General features: G+C 39.8%; 1 protein-coding gene across 1 annotated transcript in view; it reads left to right on the top strand.

The window, feature by feature from the left end:
- The first annotated feature begins 444 nt into the window (after positions 1-444).
- The window catches only part of wdr33 (WD repeat domain 33), a 32,921-nt gene continuing 10,432 nt past the window's right edge, over positions 445-22,933 (top strand). Inside the window, exons 1-8 of the mRNA XM_036553955.1 lie at positions 445-620; positions 9,274-9,498; positions 9,807-9,875; positions 10,237-10,341; positions 10,623-10,718; positions 11,346-11,497; positions 14,147-14,244; positions 22,694-22,820. Of these exons, the coding sequence (XP_036409848.1) occupies positions 9,295-9,498; positions 9,807-9,875; positions 10,237-10,341; positions 10,623-10,718; positions 11,346-11,497; positions 14,147-14,244; positions 22,694-22,820 (851 nt within the window). The 5' untranslated portion in view covers positions 445-620; positions 9,274-9,294. The remainder of the gene's footprint in view (positions 621-9,273; positions 9,499-9,806; positions 9,876-10,236; positions 10,342-10,622; positions 10,719-11,345; positions 11,498-14,146; positions 14,245-22,693; positions 22,821-22,933) is intronic.

The raw sequence follows: 22,933 nt of genomic DNA, 5'->3' as shown, positions 1-22,933 counted from the left end.
AGATGAGCAATAATGCTTTTCAGAACAAAAATGTGTCTTTTCTAAATTTTAGGCCAAAAGAGACACCCCAATGCAACACCTTGCAGTATGGATCAATAAAAATGACAAATTAAACACTAAAAGCAGAACCTAAACTGTCTCAGCAGTACAATGCTAAATCTGTAGTTAATTTTTATTTCGTTTTTAGCTATTTAGTGTTTTGTGTAGTTTAAGACCAAATATAACTGTTTGTAAATGTGTTTATTATGTTTTTGACATTCATTAATTTATTTCAATATTTTAAATATATATATAAAATATATATTTAATATTTTGACCGAAGGTTTCCTTGAGTAGTAGCAGCATGCAGGACTGCCCTACTCGTAGCGATGGGTACGCAATGACGTCGGATTCTCTCCACGCCTGCGTGATGTCGTCACATCGAACAAGCAGCGGGCAGCCATAGCGATACGAGAAAGTAAGCATAGACATGGAGGCCGTAGGCTAGATATTGTACGAAGAGTTTTTAGGCCATTACCATCAAGCCGCAACGCTTGAGAAGTGCATCTTTTTAAAAGACAGAATCATCTTCTTAAGACGAATCTGTTATCTTTAACTAGACACTTCTGTGGATATTGTGGGTGAGTTGAGTAGCATCGAGTAGCAGGAAAGATGACTGTGGGACCGGGCGCCATTTAGCTTAGCTAATACTGCTGCATAACAGCGAGGATTTGAAAAGGAAATCGGCAGCACGTTTTGTTCCACCTTATCTTTAGACAGACGAACACTCCAGATGTTAACACGACAACATCGGTCTTTAAGTACACTGCTTCCATTCGCGCTTGTGTAGTCGAAATATAGCTAGATCGCTAGTTTCTCACCTAGTGATTAGCTTGCATGTTAGGTAGCCAAGCAGCTCGGCCGAAAAGCGCGTTTTGGTCGCTCGCTAGCCGGATAGCTCGTTAGCTTATGGTTGCTAATGATTGTGTTTATTCAATACCTTTGGCTAGCTAAGTTAAATGTTCGCGGTATTGTTTGTATTTTAAGTACGTTTTAACTATTAGTGAAGATCGTATTCATTTTAGCGCTAGCCATTACAACACAACCAAGAGATGGCCTAGCTGTACGGCATGCCTCGTGTGGCACGGATACGTCAGGTAGAACAAGTTATTAACACGGCGGCCGAGTAACTGAGCTATAACTACCTATCAAGCCATCTAGCTCATATCAGATTGTCAAAGCTCATAACACTAGCAGGGCAACTAAGAATGTAGTCCTATGGCATACACCCATACATATAGTTAGCTGCCTACATATATCTAATGGAGAGTATTATGTAAACTGTAGTCCGATACAGTTTACCGTGTTACAGATGTATTGGTAAGACATGTCTTCTATCTACACCTGTCATTTAACAGAACCATTGGTTTCACATAATCTAATATTACAGCTAATTTCACAGTAATGTGTACTATATGCGAGAAGAGCAGAAATATTAACAGCGTTATCAGGTCTATGTAATTGCACAGTATAAAGAGGTTAAGATTGAATTTTAAACCATTTTTTTGCTGAATTGTTGGCAGAATCAATTGCCATGGTTACTGTTGGTCAGATGTCACACTGTAACATAGAACGGCTCCTGTACTAGATGTAGACATTGTTTATGTAATTTCATAAAGCATGGTCTGTATTGGTACAACAATTTGTCTTATATTTGGTTATGGAGGGCCACAGACTGTTGGTGTTGTGTCTGCCTTTCCCCTCAGTTGTTAAAATCATTGTTGGAACTGAAATTATCAGGCACCTCAGGTGTAAATCAGTGGCCTCAAAATATCTATCCTTGTAATATATAATTCAAAATAATGTATTGATTTTCTGTTAAATACATCATCATTTTTTGGGCAAAGGGTGTGGATCCAGTGTATAGGAGCCATTCAGACCAGATGGTGAGAGTGTGGAAAGTACATGCATCCGTGTGTGTGTGTCCAGTGTGACCAGTAGCGGAGGGGGTTTTGTGTGTGTGATAGACTAACAGTGTGAATGTTTTTCTTTGTGTATTTTTTTGAGATACCTTCTACAGACTATAGCATGTGCACAGCAGAATTGAGTAGAATCTATTCCAGGATCTTAGAGATGATACTCCACACATATGCCAATCAAGGCAGTGCTTCAGATACCATAATACTGTGAATTGTGTAAACTTTCCTCTTCTGAAACCTGGAGAAAAAAATGTAAAATGCTGCTGTCTAAACAGACCACCTTTCAGAAACTTCGGCAGTTGAAACTGTCAAGTAAAAAAAAAAAGTTAAAACTAAAATTTATGTTGTACTGTCAGAGCACACTTATGGAGCTTTACCCATGTCTTCTCATGACATACGGTAAGTTCTTCCTGCTGATACAGGTGTCTTCAGTTGGGTCATTCCATGTGAGAAATCCCACTTTTTTCCTTTATATGACACACAGGTTTTTTATCTTAAGCATTTTGGGACAGCAAATGAAGGCTATACACATAACCTAGGAACCAGTCTTAGATGTTCCACAGGAAACTCTTAACCTGTAACATTTAGAGTTAAGCTTGCTGCTAACAATAATTCTCACTACCTCTAGCTGCAGTTTACTTGACCAACAGTCCGTTGTATGTTGAAAAAATATTTCCACGCTTAACATAAATTGCAACTTATTTTACGACAGTAAGAAAGCAGAATGAGAAACATATTGTGGGACATCTTTCATGACAAGAGAATTTCCACTTTAATCATAAAAAAGGTGAAATATAAGAACATTACAATAAGAACAGACTGTTCTGTTCCAAGGCCCATCTTAGTTCATTATCAGTTTTTGTCTATATTTCAGATTTTGTTAAGTTGTGTTCTGCTTTTTTGCATTAAAATCAAATATCCAAGAAGCATTAAAACTAAATTTTAAAAAACCCATGAGGTTTTAGATCTAAAAACAAAACATAGACAGTGAATTCATCTTAGTTTATCATCTGCATTATCTTAGTTTGTTTTTGAATGATCCATGGGTTCTGATCCAGCAAATACTTGCCAGCTGTTGTTTGCATTTTGAAGGATTTGTGTGACAATGCTTTCTAGTGTTAATGTGAAGTTTATTTTTAACTTATTTCCACTTGCCCCTCTGGTTCTGTACACACAGTCTAAAGAGAAAGCATATATTTCTTGGTTCTAGTGATTATATCCTTTGTAAGACACTTGTTGCTTATAGCCTCTGTTTAATTTTATTTCAGACTTCTGTTATTTAAAGGAATAAATGAAAGCATTTACTCATTTTTGTTTAAATTGCCCCGAAGGATTTTCATAACTGTATTACATCATTGATGCTGTAGTTCAGAGTAATGTTACCCACGTTACTCTGAAAAAAAATAAATATAATTGTTACAACAAAGCTACTTCATTAAACCTGTTCTCTGCTGCATACACATGTACTTCAGAATTTCAGTTTGAGTCAACAATGATGGAGGCAAACAAAGCTAGACTTTTTTTGGCTCTCGGTATGAGTATTAAACTAGCTAACTATTGTTTTTTATTATGGAAGATCAAGTTACCATGCTGCAGAGTCAGCTGGGTGCAGGAGCCTGTTAGATGTGGGACTGGAAGCCCCCCTCAGCAGGCACACATGATATGGGAATATTACAGATTCCATGTTGCCAGTCTTTTTCTAAGCCCTGGCAAGCTATTTCTGTTGACTGCACCAATCCAGTGGGTTGGACCACACTGAAGGGCAAGTATCTGTGAAGTGCATTTGCTTTGTCTCTCATCAGAACGCCTTGAGCATTAAAAGCATAGCATTTACCTGGGGGTTTCAGTTGCCTTTGTCATTCTCTGTGCTGCTCCAGAATAGCCCAGGGCTGTCACAGGGCTCACAGTCACACGATTTGTGTCTGCGTCCTTCACAGTGGCAAATCAAAGCAGTGTTTCTTTTGCTTTGGGCTGCAGATGGGAATTTTGCGCTTTTCAAACATATTTTGTGTGGTTTTGTGCTCCTGATATGTGAGGCCAGAGGTACACCTGTCTGCAAGCCCCCCTGGGTGAGGTGCAGCCAACACTACAGTCCTAGCGGTGGCACCACAACCCTTGTGTCACGGTTGCTCTCAATCCAAGGGGGCATTTGTTTTCTTGGTTATCTTCAAGCCTTCAGGTTCAATAAAACATGCAAAAACTCAGGGTGACTTCAAGGTGTTACCAGTCTTGCACGGTATCTCTGCTCATTGCAGACCTTCATATGGAAATAAAGGCATCTAGATGATATCCTCAAATTGAATTTATTTAATGCTTACCAACATACAATACAGTTTTCGTTTTCATACAAATGTAATGTATGAAGCAATGGTAATTTTCCAGCAGTTTGTCCAAGCCATGAAAAGGCAGCATCTTTTTCAGCAGTGACTTCAATGAACTGATAATCTAACCAGTGGTTTCGGGTTTTGGTGCGGGAGAACAGCATGAGTTTGTTCAAACCAAGTTAGTGCATTTATTGATAAGTAAAGCAGAATGACCTTTGAAACATTCATAATTGGAATCTGTGTAGGGTAGCTTTATGTAGAGGGGTGATGGGACGTGTAGGAATGTGTGTTCTGATTTATTTTATTCCAGTATTCTGAATCTCCCCGGATCTAATAATTGAGCCCTGCCTTTTTCCCCTGTCATTGTATGAAACTCCAGTTCTGTGTGTGTACATTTTGATTGGCTTGCAAAGAAATGTGCTCCAGTCACATATTCATGCAGGAAAATTAATATCAGTGAATGGGCCCGGGACTACTGTTCATGGATATTAATGTGAAGGTTTGGGTTTTTCATTTTTTGTAAGAATTTTAATATTGGCACAAGGAGTCATCTCGTGGTTCTTTAATCCAGCTAATCGGATATTCACTGTCATCTCTAGTAATGGGTGACACCTGCATGCCATGGCTTGCTTGGGCCTGGTGTGCTCCCAGCCTAAGTTGTGCAAAACAGTAAGGTCCATAAAATGTCTGTTTTTTGCCTTCACTGTTGTAACCTTTTACTCAATATTCCAGATGCAGGTTGTAATGCTGCATATGTACACCATGTAAAGGGTAGCCTTCACATGTGCCATGTAGATCAAATGTTTAAACTGCAAGTGCAAATAATGAAATGAGTTTTGCAAGGTACTTTGGTCTCCCCATGCCCATTCAGAAGTAAGCACTGTCATGCGTATTGATTGCTTGTCATTTGTGACTAAAATGTGCTGCTCTTATAATTGAAAAGGGAGTGACCATAAACATTTGCCTAACGTGGATGTATGTGAGGAGACTAGACTCATTTTGCAGTGATCTAGTGCTGACCGGCTGCTAGTCTTAACCGCAACAACAGTTAATAGCTAGATAGTAGTTAACAGTTAATAAGTTCTTTGTGAGGAACCATTTTAAATTGTATTATATTTGTAATTAGAGGAGTCTGTTGGCTGTATTTTCAGTGTTGTTTACAAATATGGTGAAGCACAGAAGGAGGCCATTGATACAAATGACTCTTAATTTGTAGGAAGTCCAATCTTTTCTTTGGCATAAAGCAGAGCTCTGCTGTTACACTGGCAGCTGTTGGCACAAAGTGCTGCCAAATGGGTTGACCTTTTATTGTGACTGACATTGTGACTTCATAGCCCCCTAAGGCTGTTGGCAAATGAGAAAATCATCGCTGCTTAAAATATATGAAATATTTAATTTAAAGAAGCATTACAAATGTTGCTCCCTACATGATATTTGTTGTGTTTTTCTAGCTAGAATTGAGGCCCTGTCAGCTGTAGCAGAATCTGTAGCAGATTTCTCCTCTTTCATTTTGCACTCTGAAACTGAAAGTAAATGGGCAGTGCATCATTTCCAGATTGGACTGTATAAACACAGGGTGTGCTGTGGCTTCAATTGGGTTAATGCCAGATGAGGCTATGATGAAAAGTGAGGGTACATGCAAAAGTAAAGTGTGTTGTAAATACTTTCATGACAGTGTTATGTTGCACTGAATAAATAAATTCAGTGAGACTATAAGGCATTGCTGAATAGAATATGCAGAAGTTGCTACACTCAGGAATACTTAATATTCTTATCTTGCTACGGTTGTCATGTGAATGTTTCGTCAGTCACAAGTGGATTAATTAACGTCAGTGGAGCTTCATGCTCATTGATACGCTTACAAGGTTCCCAGTCATTAAAAATCCTAGTATAGATTTTCATGCTTAAGTCATGTAAAAGTCATGGAAATTGATTAAATATCCCACTCTCAATAAAATCAATAAAGTTAAAAAAAGTTATATTTTTTCTCTATAACTGGCAAAATGCATTCATCTTTCTTCACAGCTTGCTAGCATGATGTCTCTTGCTATCAAGTCATTGTGTTGATATCGCTAAAAACAGGGCTAACTCATTAGCTTGTACAGTATACAGTACCAACTACACACACCTGTTTCCTTTCCCATTGTTACTGCAATTTGACACTAGCACCAGTAATTTTTTCCATCTCTAAAATGTTCATTTTTTTGTTGGAAGACCGTCTGGCACAGCTACTCCTGTGAATGTCATGTTATCATAGATCATAAATTGTACACTGCTTCTTTTTGTAGTCGGCACTGTTCTCCCTTCCTTACTTGGCTTGCTGTGGTATAGTAGCATTCCTTTGGAAACCTTGGGCACAATTCGGTTGCTGTAGCCAAGAAATACTAAAAACAAATACTGGTATGTTGCACTTTGCATCTTTAAGATTAAGTACTTGACTCAACTGAAAATAAGACAAGTTAAAATACAGTGGATTCACTTCTCTCTGTTTCCCCGTGTCGTATTGTAGCAACCAGAACCGGTGCAGTGCCTTTGTGTTCTTAATTTGATAGTTAAACATAAATTGCTAGGTATAATGGTTGGATTGTTAGTAGAACATTTGTCAAATGCATTGTCTAAACATTTCTAAATGAAATGTTATGCACATTTAGTAATGAAAAAACTGCAGAGAGTAGTAACATCACAATGTTCAGTTAATGACCTTTTAATGCACATAATATAGTATACTGTAGTCTAGGTTCACTCATCCTCTTTGTTGTCGATTAAGGTTATTTGGTGTTTTGAAGAAAAATCCAAAAATTGGTGTCATGTGGTAAATCAGTGGTGAACATGTTTTAATTAAGAAGTTGCAGCTGATTTCATAGTTTGCTGTATTGAATACAGTTATATGTAGCTTGGTTTCCTTTGTACCTGCAGTGCTTGGTTTTGTACTGTAAAATTTGGACATGTGTTTTGACATCGTCATATTATTTATGTTTATTTTGTCCAGACATGTTGATGGATGCAACTTGTAGTAGGTAGAGGGTCTTGGTGTTAGTGAACTGTGTGTTTGTGATTATATCAGCTTTTCTAGCTTTTATGATATGTCTCCATCTTATTCTTCCCCCTCACGGGGAATATGATTATAGTGTTATGGTATATTTCTGTATGAATTCCCACATCTGCAATTGTATTGAAAACATTTAGGAAATGACAAAATGGGGTGATCTGATGTTTACCAATACTGTATACATACAAACTGACTACTGGTACAGCTGCTGTATCACACATTGTGTGGCCCTCGTTTCTGTCCAGTCACTTGTTTCATACCATCCAGGACTCTCTGTATCTATTACCCTAGGAATTATATTTCACTGAGGTTTTGACATCATAAACATTCCTATAAATACCAGAGTCATAACAACAATGTGGTGTGGTGACATTTTAAAGTGTGTTCAGAAATAAAGATTAATTGAATTGATGTATGTGTTCAGTATTCAGCCAAAATATGTTCAAAAGGGTTAGAGCTGTTTAGTAACATATTATGTTATTCATACATTTTTTAAGGCCTGTACATTTCTGCAGTTGCAGAATCACAGAGAATTTGTAGAATTATATAGATGGGATTTCCATTTTTCAAAGGAAAGGCCCTTTTTATGATCTCGTTGTGTGTTTTAGAGTGTAATCAAATAGGCTAGATTCAGTGTCTGTGATTTATTGTATATCACCTCTCTTACTGTGAGTTATTTATATGAACTGTATATAGGATACACTGGTAATTCTTCCCCTAACCAACCAAACGGGGGTGTGCACAGTGATAAACATCGTCACACCACTAGGAAGCACAAATGAACTTGTGTGGTCTGTTCATGTGCATGGGGCCTAACCTTCATTGCATTAGCTCTGATGCAAAATCATGATGTTTCATGAAAATGTACATGGAAAAATTGCATCAGTGTTTCATTATCTGAATGGCTACAACAGTGAGAAGAAGCATCTGGGCAGTCATGAGATGGCAAAAAAAAAAAAAAAAAAAATTAGGAGTGCAACTTTATATCTGCTAGAGTAAAACGTATTTTGAATAAACAACACATATGTAGCATTTAGAACTGCTAAAGTCTTTAATGCTTTTCTGTGTTGAACATATTACTCATGCTTTCATAGGTTTGGGCCAGATGTGACACTGTACAGGAGTATACGCATAAAAGGATTAACCGAACTGTGGGATGAAATGACTCTCTAAGATCATGTGTAGTGATTGTAAGGACTTTAATTTTGGGATGGAAAATAATAGACTAATTTATCACCTTTGCTACAGTAGTAAACTAAGCCATTGTGGACATTAATCAACCTTAATGCATAATAACAATAGTTGAGACTTCGTTACACAAATTGCCATGTGTACCAAATGGTAAGAGATATTGCTTGCATTATGGGTTGTCTGAAGCAACACCCGTTTTCATTTCAAATGCGGCAGGCCTGCTGCTAGTTGATGTACCCTGGCGAAATGTGCAAGCCATCTCTGTGCATTCGAATTGTGGCCGTTTTAAACCCTTTTGATGTTTCCTTTTGATAAGCTGGCACTCGAAACCACACAGGCTGTAGCGAACAGTATGTACCTCCCCCTACCCTATGTCAGTGGTTGAAATAATTTGAGTGCATTTTTTGAGAAGTAAATCCCTAGCCAACATGTGTGTCTTTGTCTGCGTTGTGGCAAGCTGTTATTGTGTAGGTATTACAGACCTTTCTGTGGGGCAGGGGTTGTGCTTATCGCCACAGTCTTGCAGATTTTCAAGGCTACAGAGGAGTAGTACATGTAGGATAGGGGATGGCAGCCCTGGTCCTCAGTCAGACTGGTGAAACTCCCTGAGTTCATGGTCCCATGCAGTAATGTACCCTAATAGCTGATCCAGTTATGTAATAATGAGAATAAAGCAGAAAGCTCTCTGGCATTAGCCAGGGTGGCCCGGGCCCCAGGATGTGACGGGTATTGTCCCCTCTCGCCTGCGCAGGTGTGCTCGTTGGTGCTGGCCATGGCAGCGGACATCGGCTCCCCGCCGCGCTTCTTCCACATGCCGCGCTTCCAGCACCAGGCGCCCCGGCAGCTCTTCTACAAGCGGCCCGACTTCGCCCAGCAGCAGGCCATGCAGCAGCTCACCTTCGACGGCAAGCGCATGAGGAAGGCCGTCAACCGCAAGACCATCGACTACAACCCCTCAGTCATCCGCTACCTGGAGGTGAGGGTCGCACGCACGCGCTCTCACACACACACACAGACACGGCCAGATCCATATACGCTCACCCGCAATCACAGGCACACAATCGCTGGCAGTCAGGTGTGTACATATGCACACAATCACAGGTGTAGACAGGTTCATACGCACATGCACGAACACACACACATTATACAGACTGGATTGGATTCATACACACACACTCAGACATGCACAGTTGGATTCACGCACAAGGACACAGTCACTTTTCAGGTGAGACACAATCACTTTTCAGGTGAGACTCACTCTGTGTTTTTTGTCCTGAACCTCAGAATCGCCTGTGGCAGCGAGACCATCGTGATTTCCGAGCCATTCAGCCGGATGCAGGGTGCTACAATGATGTAAGTCCAGCTCCTGAGGGACACTCTGGTTCATTAAACAAGAAATATAAATGAACAAATGTGAAGTTTTTATGTTTCAGTGAACATCTGTTGGAATGGATGAGAGTGTGTGTGCTTGTACACGTGTATGTGCCAGAGTTTTCGTGGCTGTGTTTAAAAGTACACTTGTTTTGGGATGTGTGTGGATATTTAGCACTGTATGTTTGTGTGTTTACTTGGTGTGTACCTGCATGCGTGTGAGAGAGAGAGAGGGAGAGAGACCGAGAGAGAGAGATTGATTGATTGACTGATTCCGTATGTGTCGGTGTGTGTTTTGAGTTCCTCATTACTGAATCATTGCTGTCTTTCTCTTCTCCTGCAGCTCGTTCCCCCTGTGGGCATGCTCAATAACCCCATGAACGCAGTCACCACCAAATTCGTCAGAACCTCAACTAACAAAGTCAAATGTCCCGTCTTTGTTGTACGGGTAAGTTCCTCTATGTGCACAGTCAGCATGGCCAAGCAATTGAGTCATGGAGACCTTAGTGACATGACGCAGGGTAGGACCTTTCAGTGTCTCACACGAGGAGAAAGGTTTTATTTGGAGCGAGCATGCTTTCAAAGATAAAGGGGTTAATTTATCCCTCCGCCATGCTTTGTATAATGAAAACAAAGTGTGGCGTTTTTTAAGACAAAGCTAAGAATGTCCATTGTGTCTTGTTTTCAAGCATTTAACATTGAACCTGTTTCTCTCGTTCTGTCATTTAGTGGACCCCAGAGGGGAGGCGTTTGGTGACTGGCGCCTCCAGTGGGGAGTTCACTCTGTGGAATGGGCTTACTTTTAACTTTGAAACTATTCTTCAGGTAAGCGATTTTCTTGGACTTTCACGCTTCAGAGATTGACAAAAATTGATAGTTCCACATTATCTTAAAATGTGTCAGAGAGGCTTGGAAAAGAGGTGATTTCTTGCGTTTCCAGATGTCACTTCTAAGAGTCATCAGAATGTGCTGTATGACACTTAAATGCTCACTTTTGCTTTTATGGATGGCTGAGGAGACTTCTTTATATTCATCAGTTTCTTTCCTTGGTGCAAAGCTCATTTTCCAGCTCTGTACAGACCAGGGCTAATGTGTGCCACAGTTTACATCCAATTTGCATACCTGTGCACATTCTGTTTACCATTCTTTGTGGAGGTGGTACTTGCTGCAAAAAGATATTACCTGGTCTGTACAGTGAGACTTACAATAAGATGGCACTTTAAATAGCTTTTAAGGATCAAGTTCACTTCAAAAATGAAAAATATTTTGAATGGTATATGTAGCACCTATGTTTTTACTTTTCCAAAGTGAACAGTGATCAAATATTTAACCTGGCCCAATGTTTGTGTGCTTTTAAAAAAACCTAACACGCGTGACTAACGTTCGTCTGTGAGTGTATGCGTGACAGCCCACTGAGCTTGAGGAAACCATTGTGCTCTTTCCCCCTTTCAGGCGCATGACAGCCCAGTGCGAGCCATGACTTGGTCCCACAACGATATGTGGATGCTGACCGCAGACCACGGAGGCTACGTGAAGTACTGGCAGTCCAATATGAACAACGTCAAGATGTTCCAGGCACACAAGGAGGCGATTAGAGAGGCCAGGTCTATACCCAATCTAACATTTTCTGTAGTTAATCCAAGCCTGTCACTGTTCCCAGAGTGTGGAGTGGGTGGAGTTCTGCACTGCCAGAGCCGTGCCTGTAGGGGGCGGCGTTCCGGCACGTGCGGCTCCTCCGTGCCGCTGTACTGCTCCCTGTGCTGCACTGTGTTTCTGTTCCCGATGATTGCTCTCCACAGAGATGTATGTGTGTGCTATTGCAACACTGCATTCGTTCATATCGTCCTATGGTGCCTGAGTGATGTACTTTGCTTTTTCTACTATACACATTACCATGTACAGAAGGGTTTTATTTTTTGCGTTTTTTTAAATAAAGTATTTGAACATATTTATAGGTATATTAGTAAATCTTGGCTGAGTGGAACGGAGGGTGAAACACTCCCAGGTGCAGAAGGTACGCTGGTTTTTAACTGAGAGTCTGAATGGACGTGGTCCCCATTATACACTCCCCTTCCCCTTTTACAGTCCACCGTCACACTGGGGCCAGGAATAAAGCTGCCTTTGTGATTCGCACCTTTTGAAGTCAGAATCGAGTGTCATTCTGTGGTTCTATTAAAGTGGACAACATGCTTTGTGGACTTAGTTTGGAATAAAGCTCTGCCTGCCTCTCACGCACTGCACTGCCACCGTACCTGCCTCCACTGCAGTGCGCTGAGGTCCCATTAGCAGAGGGGCCGGTAACCGCGTCGCCGGACTCTGAGCAGCCACATGATTGGTGCATCCCGCCAGGCCCCCACCCTTTCTGCTGTGAATCTGTGTTGGCTTGGCGGCGGGGGCGTGCCGGTGCAGAGCATCAGAAACGGGGCTCGGAGGGGGCGGGAGGGGGAGTTACGACACGGTTTGGGTGTGAAAAAAGGAGCATTTCACACAAGCCAATGGCAAATGACACCAACTTCAGTTTAACCAATCGAGAGGAGACAGAATGAAAGCTATGAAAGTATGAAAACATGACTATACTTAACTTGAAGTGTGGAGCTCTGATTGTACAAGTAATCAGTCAGGGAAGACCTGCAGAGGATGAATACAGAATGGGTTCCCCCTTTTTCAGAAGAAAAAAAAACCATTGTGGTTTCACGGCAGTACCCTCAAATGCTGTTTCGCGTTTTTATGACCTATTACTCTGCCTGGTAATGCTCCATTTGCTTTTTCTGTCGGGTATGATTTTTTTTTTGTTTGTTTTTTTGCCTCCCAACATTACAGCAGTAACGTCTTGTGTACATCTGAACTCGTGCACAAATGATCTAAATCTGTTTGAAATGACTTCAGTTCAGCAAGCTCCAGCAAGCCTTTGATGTCCAGAAAAGATATGGAAATAGTATACATAGGCTAACCAGGATTCGATTTTTGTTTTTTGTTTTTTTTCCCCCTTCTATGAAGAAATTCCTTTTCGTGACAGCGTTAGATGGCCAGACCTTAACGAGTACCAATTTGAAAATGGACTGCAAAGGAATTTTCATCTTTTGCAAAACGACAAATTGAACTGTTGATTGACTGTTCATTTCATGCAAAAAAAAAGAAAAAAGCTAAAGACTACCCATTAAAACATGTTATTGAAGTACGCAGTCATCATGCGTGTATAAAACAGTCTTAGGCTACCAGGAAGGCCAAATATAATGTTTAACAGCCGATGTCAGCTTTTGCACAATTTTTTTTTTTGTCTAGCTATGCACAAGCTAATTGTTAGCCAAATGACTTCCCTTCACAAAATAAAAGGTGGTTGTCACACACAAAATGATATGCTGATAGAAGTGATAAAAATGATGTGTGTGATCCCTCATGTTTTTTTTCCCCCCCGGTTTTGGATTCACAAAATAAATTTTTACAGATTACCCTTATGCAAAGTCAGATACTATTAACTCGGATGGTCCCGTCTAATCGGTAACCGTATATTATCATGTATTGCACTGTCCATCTTATATTCCTTCTGTACTTTTCAGTCTGCGGAGAGTCCATTTTTGGTTTGTGTAAACCTAACTGTTTGTCCTGTGTGTGACCCCTTTTGTGTTTGGTGTCTCATTTATCTGTGGCTGTCGCGCCCAGGAATAGAACTGCAGTGAATTTTTGACCCACGCTCCTCCTGCACGTGTCTTCTGGTGGCTTTTTAGGGTACTGAGCTAACTAGCCAAACACCCCAAGCACGTGAATGTCATTCTGCGCGCTTCACAACCTTTACTTGTACTGTCACCCCATTATATAAATACACACAGTCATAGGAAGTTCAACAGTCTTTTGGGAGGTTGTCAAAAACGGATGATTAACGGATAAATAGGTGAAAAAATCGAATCCTGTCAAGCCGTTTGGACATTTTTTTTATGTACGTATATTTTTGTTTTCGTAATATTTCATTTCATATAGAATCTCGTGCTATAGGCTGTTAAGTAATGGTGCTGCGCTTCCACCATACCTTTGGAAACGATGGCAGGAATGGGGACATGTTCTTTTTTTTGGCTTGGTATTCACCTGGAGAACACAGAGGGTGGTCATTTTGCAGGGGGAATGGGGTTTAGAGGGACGGGTTGTGTTGGTTGGGCGGTGCGGGGCACAGTGGCACGCCCGTGTGGCACTTGTTGATCTCTATGGGGGCCTGGCAGGTCCTCCCGCAATGTTGATTCTCTCCCCTGCTGTGTCTTCAGTTTCTCTCCCACGGATAATAAATTTGCCACTTGCTCCGATGATGGAACTGTTCGCATCTGGGACTTTCTGCGCTGCCACGAAGAGAGAATACTGAGAGGTAAGTTCGTGTTACCAGCAGAACACACACATGCATCCATTTACATACACACACCATGCCACTCACATCCCATTTTATACATTAACATTTGCCCTCGCCCACCATCACACACAGGGGCTTACATGCGCGTCTGTGTGCATACACCCCTATTACACATGTACACGCGTGCACACATATTGGCATACACTCTTACACCAACGCACATCTCGTTGCTCACACAGCCCGTTAAACATGAACATGCGGGCTGACATACAATGCCCCACCATCCAATACACGAGCACACACACACACACACACGGCCCCTGCCCCTCGACCCCTCACATGAACACACACACACACACATCACTTTCTTGATCCATGCTTTGGCCCAGTCTTTGCAAATGGTCAGCCTTAATGTGACAAAATAAAATTTCAAACTTGCTTGCTGCGGAACTTTTACCCCATGCGTCTTGTTCTACAAAGACCTAACAACAGCGTTCCCTGACATTCTGTTGCACCTTCTGTGGGTGCTGCAAAATCAGAGGGCAAGCTTAACTGAATTTACCCTTGATGTGAATAATCGCTTGCAGTGCATAATTTTTGTACAAATTAGTTTTTTGTCCCTTGTGTTTGTGTGTGTGTGGGACGTTCCTGAATGAATGAAAATGAGTGAATGAATGAGTGAAAATGCTGTTTGCACCATGTAGCTGTTGGTTCATGTGTAACCTTGGGTTTAGCGAACAATATCTGGACAATAGTATCGATAGCAGCCAAGTATTGTGGGCACATGAGTGACAACAGAAAACTGCATAAACTGTCTTTAATGCGTTTTTAAGGCAGTCATTGCTCTTGGGAAGGATTTGTGATCTGTGAGCTCCCAGACACCGTGAATGCACTTTCGGTATTTCCCTCTAAATGTTTTTGAGAGAAACAAGGACTGATTTGATTACTCAGAATCATACTGCCAGTAATCCTTCTGACACCCCCAAAAGGTTATCCATGAAAGAAACTGTCAAAATGCAACATTTTGGAATTATTGATTTCATGCCTTACAGTGCTGTAATTTCCATTTCCTTAAAAGGTAATGGCTAGGTAGTCACATTTATCTTGCAATGCCACAACAGCAAATTTGTCACATTTACAGACTGGGGCTTTGTGTTGTAAGTTAACCATTTAAGAACTGTAGTCAGTACTCTTTAACAGGATGCAATTGTAACCGTAAAACCAAGTCCTTTTCTTTCTGATAAAAGATATCACTGGACAGATTTTTTTTTTTTTGTACTTTTGTGGACATCGTTGACTTTTTGACAGTATTTTACCTTAGCAATTCAAGCATGTCTGCCATCTGCAGAATAAAGTTGTGTTGATTGTCTCTCTGACAGTGTACCTACAATATTTGCTTTGATTTTTTTTTTTTTTTTGACAAGTTAATCTCCCAAAACCTTAATTTTTCGAGTAATCACATCTTGTACTCTGCTATGGGGATAACCAGAATTTAGAAGTATTTTCTTGACCTCTGACTATGGCTCAATATGACAGCAGTGTGAAAAAATAAAAGGGAAAAAAAGACCATTTTCTGGTCATACTGCTAAAGTACAGCACATTTTCAGGAGGGCTTCACAGAAATGGAAGCAAATGGGGACAGGCTGTGTCTTAGTTGTGCTAGCATTTGTCAGTTTTGGACACAAAAAATCTGACAAGCATTCAGAGTGAGCTGATGAAATGCAGGTCACCATGATTGTGTCCCCATGGATATGCCTGATGTGAACATCACCAATAAACACAAGTTTGTACATTTTTTTTTTCCAGCTTACACTGTCACATTGTTGGATGAATGTGTTCTGCCTGAATAAGACACTGCTGACAGCAATTATATGACTAATAATATGACTTAATAACAAACCAGGCAAAATGACTGGCAGAAACCAATACATTTCCTCTGAAACACTCAAAAATCAGATAATGCAGTTTTGAGTAAGCATTGAGTTTTTATTGGATCCTTCGGTGTTTATTTGCAGCTCGGTATGCAGCAGTATTAATGCAGTATTTTCAACCTATATGTATATTCTTATAGCTCATACTGATGATAACACAACCCATTTCCTATTAATAGGTAATTATAGGTAAATGGAAGTTGTACTCAGCTGTGCCAAATTGCAAAACTAGAAGACCATTTTTGTCACTTACTTAAGCATGTTCATGATTTAGTTTACACTCCCCTTCAGAAAGTTGGGAATGGTAATTCATGGAGTGGAACACAGCTACACAATAAACATGACTACAGTTTTTGTGCAGGCTGAGTAAAAATAGGAGCAGACAGTACAGATAACTACAAGTACAGGTAGCTACAGGTCACACTTTTAATCTGTGTAGCTGTTTACCCTGTTATACACTGTAGTGTGCTGTGCACAGTGTCAGCATCATTTTGCCTTTTATTTTTATCCTTCACAAAGTGGAAGGCTAGCAGAGGAACCAGTGGTGACATGATTACAGTCTGTAAAAAAAATATCATTAACACCTTTGAAGGAACATTTCCTACGGGGAATAGTCTTGAAGACTTCCCTGACTTGTGTTACCAGACAGCTTAATAAGAGTTTCACAGTGGTGCTGTAGACTATTTGCAGCAACTCAGAATTTCACTAATAGTTCTAATTAAAGTCACTTAAGGAGCTTTAGCCAGTTTGTCACAAGATTCACAACTGCACCGTACTGTTAGAACACTTTAGAGAGGACAGCAACTGATGCCATGTGTAACTGAGTTTCATGCAGGAGTTTGAAAAGGTAATGTTTAAAATATTACAGCTGCTGAGATATTGTTCAGCAAAGGTATTTTATGAGTACAGCTGGCCTACAGCTGTACTCATGAAATGCCTTCAGCTGTCTAAAATAGGTGATAAATGTCTATCACTGACATGTTTTAGTTTTGCCAGTTCACTCTCTCGTAACAGTAACAGTAAAGTAAAAACAAAAAACGGCTTCAATAGTTTCTGTACTGCAAAAACGTAGGTGTAGCCACGATGTCAGGAACAGTGAGTTAATAAGGTTCAAAAAATTACAAAATCATGTGGACTTGTCAGCTGGCCCTTACTGTAGTGTTTGGAACTTTCATGTGTGGCTTTTGGCTAAGCCCAGCTAGCTTGTTAGCCAAAAGTGTGTGCAGAAATAAGTCAAATTTGAAAAAGAGTGATGTAACTTGCATAGTAATAAGTACATCAGAAGTCGTGGTGGTGTAATGCAGTTTAAGAAAATGACAATGATATAATAGAAGTGGACACGAAACTGGGTGTCATTGCTATATTATAAAGTGTATCACTTCAGAACATTTTATATTGTATGCAGGATGTAAACAAATAGTTAAAACAAAATGGTCAAATCAGGACTGAGCTAGTCTAGATAGCACTTTTGTCTGGTGTAACTTTCATTGATGGTCAGAGCCACTTTTACAGTGTCAGTGGGAATTGTTTTGAAAGTTGTATGGTTTTGCAGCATGTATGCAACATACAATTTACACAAATTAAGTTATTACCTTTGTATTACACTACCAGGGCCATGAAAGACCAACTTCATCTGAGCTATATTCAGTAACTCAATGTGTTCAGTACATGAAGCTGCCTCATAAAACTTTGCCATTTGTGCTTTGTAGAATGGCACACTTCATATATTGCCTTCTTGCTTTTATGGAGTGTATTATTGCCTCAGGTATGGCCAGTGTTAGAGGAAAAGGACATTAATTTCTGGTTTCCATTAAGAAAATGGGGGCACAGCCAAAAGAACCTAGAAATCAGATACTCAAACAAAGCTCCACAAAGAAGCCTTTACATAATATCAGAATAGTATGAATGGTTTCTTTATATCTTTATATCTATATTATGTCCTTCCAGACCTACTTTAAAATGATTTGTTTTCCATTTCAAGGGGAAGTGAAGCATGTCTCACTACAGTAAAACCACTAGATTAATTTCCTTCACACCCCGTTTAGGATTGAATCGAAAAATGTTTTCTCAGTCAAAGATTATAATGGGTTGAAACCAAAAATATTTGAGTGCACGATTTCTAAAAACCTTTGCTGTTTTGCCATGTTGTAGCAGTAGTGCCAGACACAGGATTTTTGTTCTGCTTAAATTTCAGGCAGACACTGATTTTGTGTCTTCCAGCATGTCACATTTCCTTGTTTGTGCTTGTAAAAAAAAGAATCCATCTGCCCAAATGGGTTCCAGCATCTATAAGATTTTGATCCATATAATTGAAAATATTTGAGAGTGAAACTGTTCACTAGAGATACAGATGTGTGCAAAACTAAGAAGTGCATTGTGAATTTAGCGTGGGCATTCGTGAGGAGTGTTTAGCCACATTGAGAGCATTTCCACTGTCGTCAGTTACTAGGGCAATTTTACAATTCAGAATCACACATACAGCACAGTTTAATTTTTCAGTTATGTCTTGCTAGAGCTGATTATTTTAGCACTGCTTTTACCAAAGAAAAGTCTGGTAATTGTTTTCATGTATATGATTTGCATCTAAGCACAAAGCTAATCACATTTACAGCATGTACTTTCACTAACAAGAAACCGTATTTGTTAAAATTGGCATCATTTGAAGAGATTGTGATTTGTCATTTGGTTTGTGATGACCTCAACATGCTGATTTACTGTTTGACATGATGGGTTCTCACACTTATGAGTGAGTGTGGTCATTTAAACACAACACACTGCAGTCACTTTGTTTTCATTGCAATAAGTTTAAAACCCATATTGACCACAGGTATAGTTAATATCCACTTGTTTCAGACCTGATAAATAATTGTCTGTGGTAAGTGGACATGATTAGAATAATATGTTTTTGTAAATGCAATCTGTGTGAGCAGGTGCAGATCAAATCGTTCGTGTTTTTTTGTTCCCCCATTTTGGTCAAAATTGCAATAAAGTGACCAATCACCAACTTCTCAGAAACAACATGTAAGAGCTGCTCACAAAGATATAGCGGACCTGGATCTTAAGAGCTTGTGTGTATGAGAGAGAGAGAGAGACTCTGGAGCTCTTTGTGAGACACTGTTGTCTGTGTGTACAAAGCCACTGACTCAGGTCACATTATGCCACAAAGTAGAATGCTGTTTAAATAGTTATTACTATAGCACATATGGGTTGATTCGAGTTTTTCATTTATTGAATCTTTAAATACATCCTGGGAAATTAATTTTCTCACATCAAAAGAGCTTCGTTTGAAAGAACAGGGGGCCTTTTTAATTGAATAAATTTATGTATTGAGTGTGCACGGATGTGTGAGGGAATTAAATGTCCAATGGGTTTTGCACATTGAATTGCTTTTCTTTTGTACAGAATGATAAGTCAGAGAAGAAAGAGAAAACATTTATTTTGTCGGTATAGTGGTCTAGTGTTTCACCTGGCAGAAGTCCCTACCATTGTGCTTGTTGGCTGCATTTGTCAGATGGTGGTCCTTTGTTGTATTACCCGTGTTGCAAGGATTGTTTGCGTGTTTTGAATGTTTGCAAATGTTTGTTCAAAAAAAAAAAAAATTGACGTGTATGAATATTCAGGAATTTTGAACAAAATCCTGAAATAAACATTTGAACACCTGACAGGGCACTGAATAAACAGCTTTTCTTTTTAAACCATGAAATTGTCTGAAGGTGCAACTCAAGGAAATAGGCATGGTGGCTTGTACATGTAGTTTTGGTTAACTTTGCATCTGGTAACACTGCTGTTATTGCAATAACAAGCCCTCATTTTTACCCTTTTCTACATTTCAAATGCTGAGTTACCAGAGTGCATGCGATTTGTGGTCACAGACTTTTTTGGATTTACCTCTAAACGTCACTGATACTCAGATCCACCATTGTAAAAATATCCTAAAGGAGCTCTTAACAGCTTTTCTTAGGGTCTCCAAGGACTATCCTTTTATAAAAGGATTTACTTTACTACCTTTATTTTTTGTCAAATTTCAGTGGGCTTTTCCTTTTGTGTCATTGACCCCATATGGCCCTTGTAGTCTGCCAGATATCCTGTCACATTTTTCCCATCACATTTTTGCATTTTTCATCTTAACAGCATTTCCTGTCATAATTTAGGATAACACACAAGTCTAGAACACTAGTAAACTATATCCAGCATTCCCACTAAATAAACTGACAAATCATCTATGACAAATCCCATTTGGTTTTTCTCTGAAAAAAAAAGGCATTTTAAACTTGTTGGGCTAAGAATTTACCTACTAAAAGGCAAGCAAAAAACCTTCCCTTTATAGATTCCCTGAGTGACATAGTGCCGCTAACATGTAACACACTTAACAACAATGTTGACAAATTTTTCAAAGATTCTGGTGTACCCTGAATAATGCAGATATGTGTGCAGAAGTTAGTGCTAAGTAAGTAAGTTTTTCTTAAGAGTTTTTGGAGCGGTACTGATTTAAACTGACATGCACCATCAGTCAGTGGATATCCAGCCCGAGCCAGGAACCGTCTGTTCATCTGAATCAGAGGGTACTTACTCAGACTGAGACTAATGTACTCAGAGTCAGTCATATCTTATCTGAACTGAGTCAAGCTCATTGATTGCTAGTATCAGTCAGTGCTCATTAAAACTGAATCAAGATCAGTTATTGCTAATCCACACTGAATCAGGATGTCAGGATTGAGGATATGTCAAACTGAGATTAGCTTTAGGATCAGAAGCCACTGGTTTTGGATGACAGCTTGTCCACATTTTCTAACTGAACATATTCACTTGTTCATTTGGCCATAAAGCATAAAGATGGAGTACATGCAATCACTCATTCTGCTGTGTTTGTACCTGACAGCACAGAATACAGAATAAAATAACATTAAGTACATTGAGCTGAACACGCTGCCCCCAAAAAGCATTTCCTTTCATTTTGGTTATTTGTTTTACTTTCTTTACAGTTAATTTGACATTTTTAAAATGTGTATAATCCAGCTGCCAGTTATTTACACCCCAAACCTTGTACTTGCAGTCCTTCAGTTACATGAGTAGCACGCAAAAGATATTTCATCATGTCATTGAGTAGACCAGAGTATAATTTTCTTTTATTAGGACTCTTTGTTTAAATGTTTTTTTTTTTTTCTTTCTTAGGTGTAAGATGAAAATCACTATCAGATTTTTGAAGGTGCTTACACACTACTGACATGTCAGTTACCAAAATGTTCAATTTGTTGTACCTTTGGAAGAACCTTGCATCTGAATCAGCCTCTGTTTTAGCCAGTAGCGCTAGTGCTAAGCATGTAATATGTTGGAGTTGCATGTCAATTCTTCCCAGATTCTTCCAAAAAAAATTGAAATGAGGGATTATGTAAATCTGCTGCCTTTTTCTAAACTTCCCTCATAGTGTGGGGGTCTCTTATCACTGGCTGTCACATATACTAGCCTGATCCACCAGGGCCTAGTTTCAGTTCATGTGTGAAAGTGACAGCTTACTGCTCCAGACATTGAACTTCACTGATCTGATGTGGACACAGGCTGCATCCTACTACATTGCCAAACCAGTTTGATTTAGCCATCTTGTGTGTTCTTGGCCAAACCGATAGCTTGGCTGTTTGATATTTATGAAATGAACTGGCCGTTAAATGCAATGACTATGGCTTTACGTAAGTAAATGTCTATTTGGTAAATTGGATCAGAATTCTTTTTAAATGACCTAGCTTTCTAGTGGGATAATGTCAGGTATACTGCATAACCATATTCTGTGGCTAACTACCTTCATCAACCCCGCAGTGTAATTGTGTTTCGTGTGGGTGAGGGCATGATGATCTATGAATTCCCATGAGCAATGATGATGATTTAAAGGGCAGGAAGCATACTTGGTGACAGGAAGCATGCAAAAGATGAGTGGGAACCTGAATGAAAGGGCTAATACCCAGCAGCACTACTGACAATAAACCATTAGCCATTCACAATTTTGTAGCATATGCTTTTCTCAGGGTTGGAGTCAACTGCCTGGAACCAAATAAACCAGATTGCTAAAGTTCAGTGACAAACCAAATTCAGTCTGCCCCAGGTAAAAGACTAAAGCTATTTCCCTGTGTGCATTAAACCACTGGTTTGGTTTTGTGCATTTGATCTACTGAAAAAGAATGGCTGAATGGTGTGGTTAAGATGAACAGACATGAAAATGTAATTGCTGTGCATCATAGCAGAAACAGAAAGCTGTGTTACGTCAGAAGATTCATAACAGCGTTTTTACAGCTGTGTAAGGTGTAGATGTGGCGCCTGTTGGGGAATGGGCTCACTGCTTCTAGCACTTTCCTGTTTTCCTGTTTCAAAGAGCTGCATCAACACAATCACATGGTAAACACAACTACCTCACTAACCTACAAATGGTAATCCACAGGAAATTTTAAACAATGTGAAGATTTGAAAAATAAACACAGTACACTGTTGTGTCTAAAGTTTCTCTTGAGCTCCCGTTACAGATTGTTCTGTACTGTTTGTCCAAACAGGTCATGGTGCAGATGTCAAATGTGTGGACTGGCATCCCACCAAAGGTCTAGTGGTGTCTGGGAGCAAGGACAGCCAGCAACCAATCAAATTCTGGGACCCCAAGACAGGACAAAGTCTGGCAACTCTGTAAGTACTGGATCTGGTTCTGTGTTATTACTATATCAAAGCATACAAACCCCAAATGGCCGCTGGTACAGGCCTTATTATGCTCTCATTACTGTTTGACAGCTCTCAGACTG

The sequence above is a fragment of the Megalops cyprinoides genome, chromosome 20 (genome assembly GCF_013368585.1).
Source record: "Megalops cyprinoides isolate fMegCyp1 chromosome 20, fMegCyp1.pri, whole genome shotgun sequence".
Taxonomy (NCBI): Eukaryota; Metazoa; Chordata; class Actinopteri; order Elopiformes; family Megalopidae; genus Megalops; species Megalops cyprinoides.
This window is presented reverse-complemented; position numbering and strand designations above follow the sequence as displayed.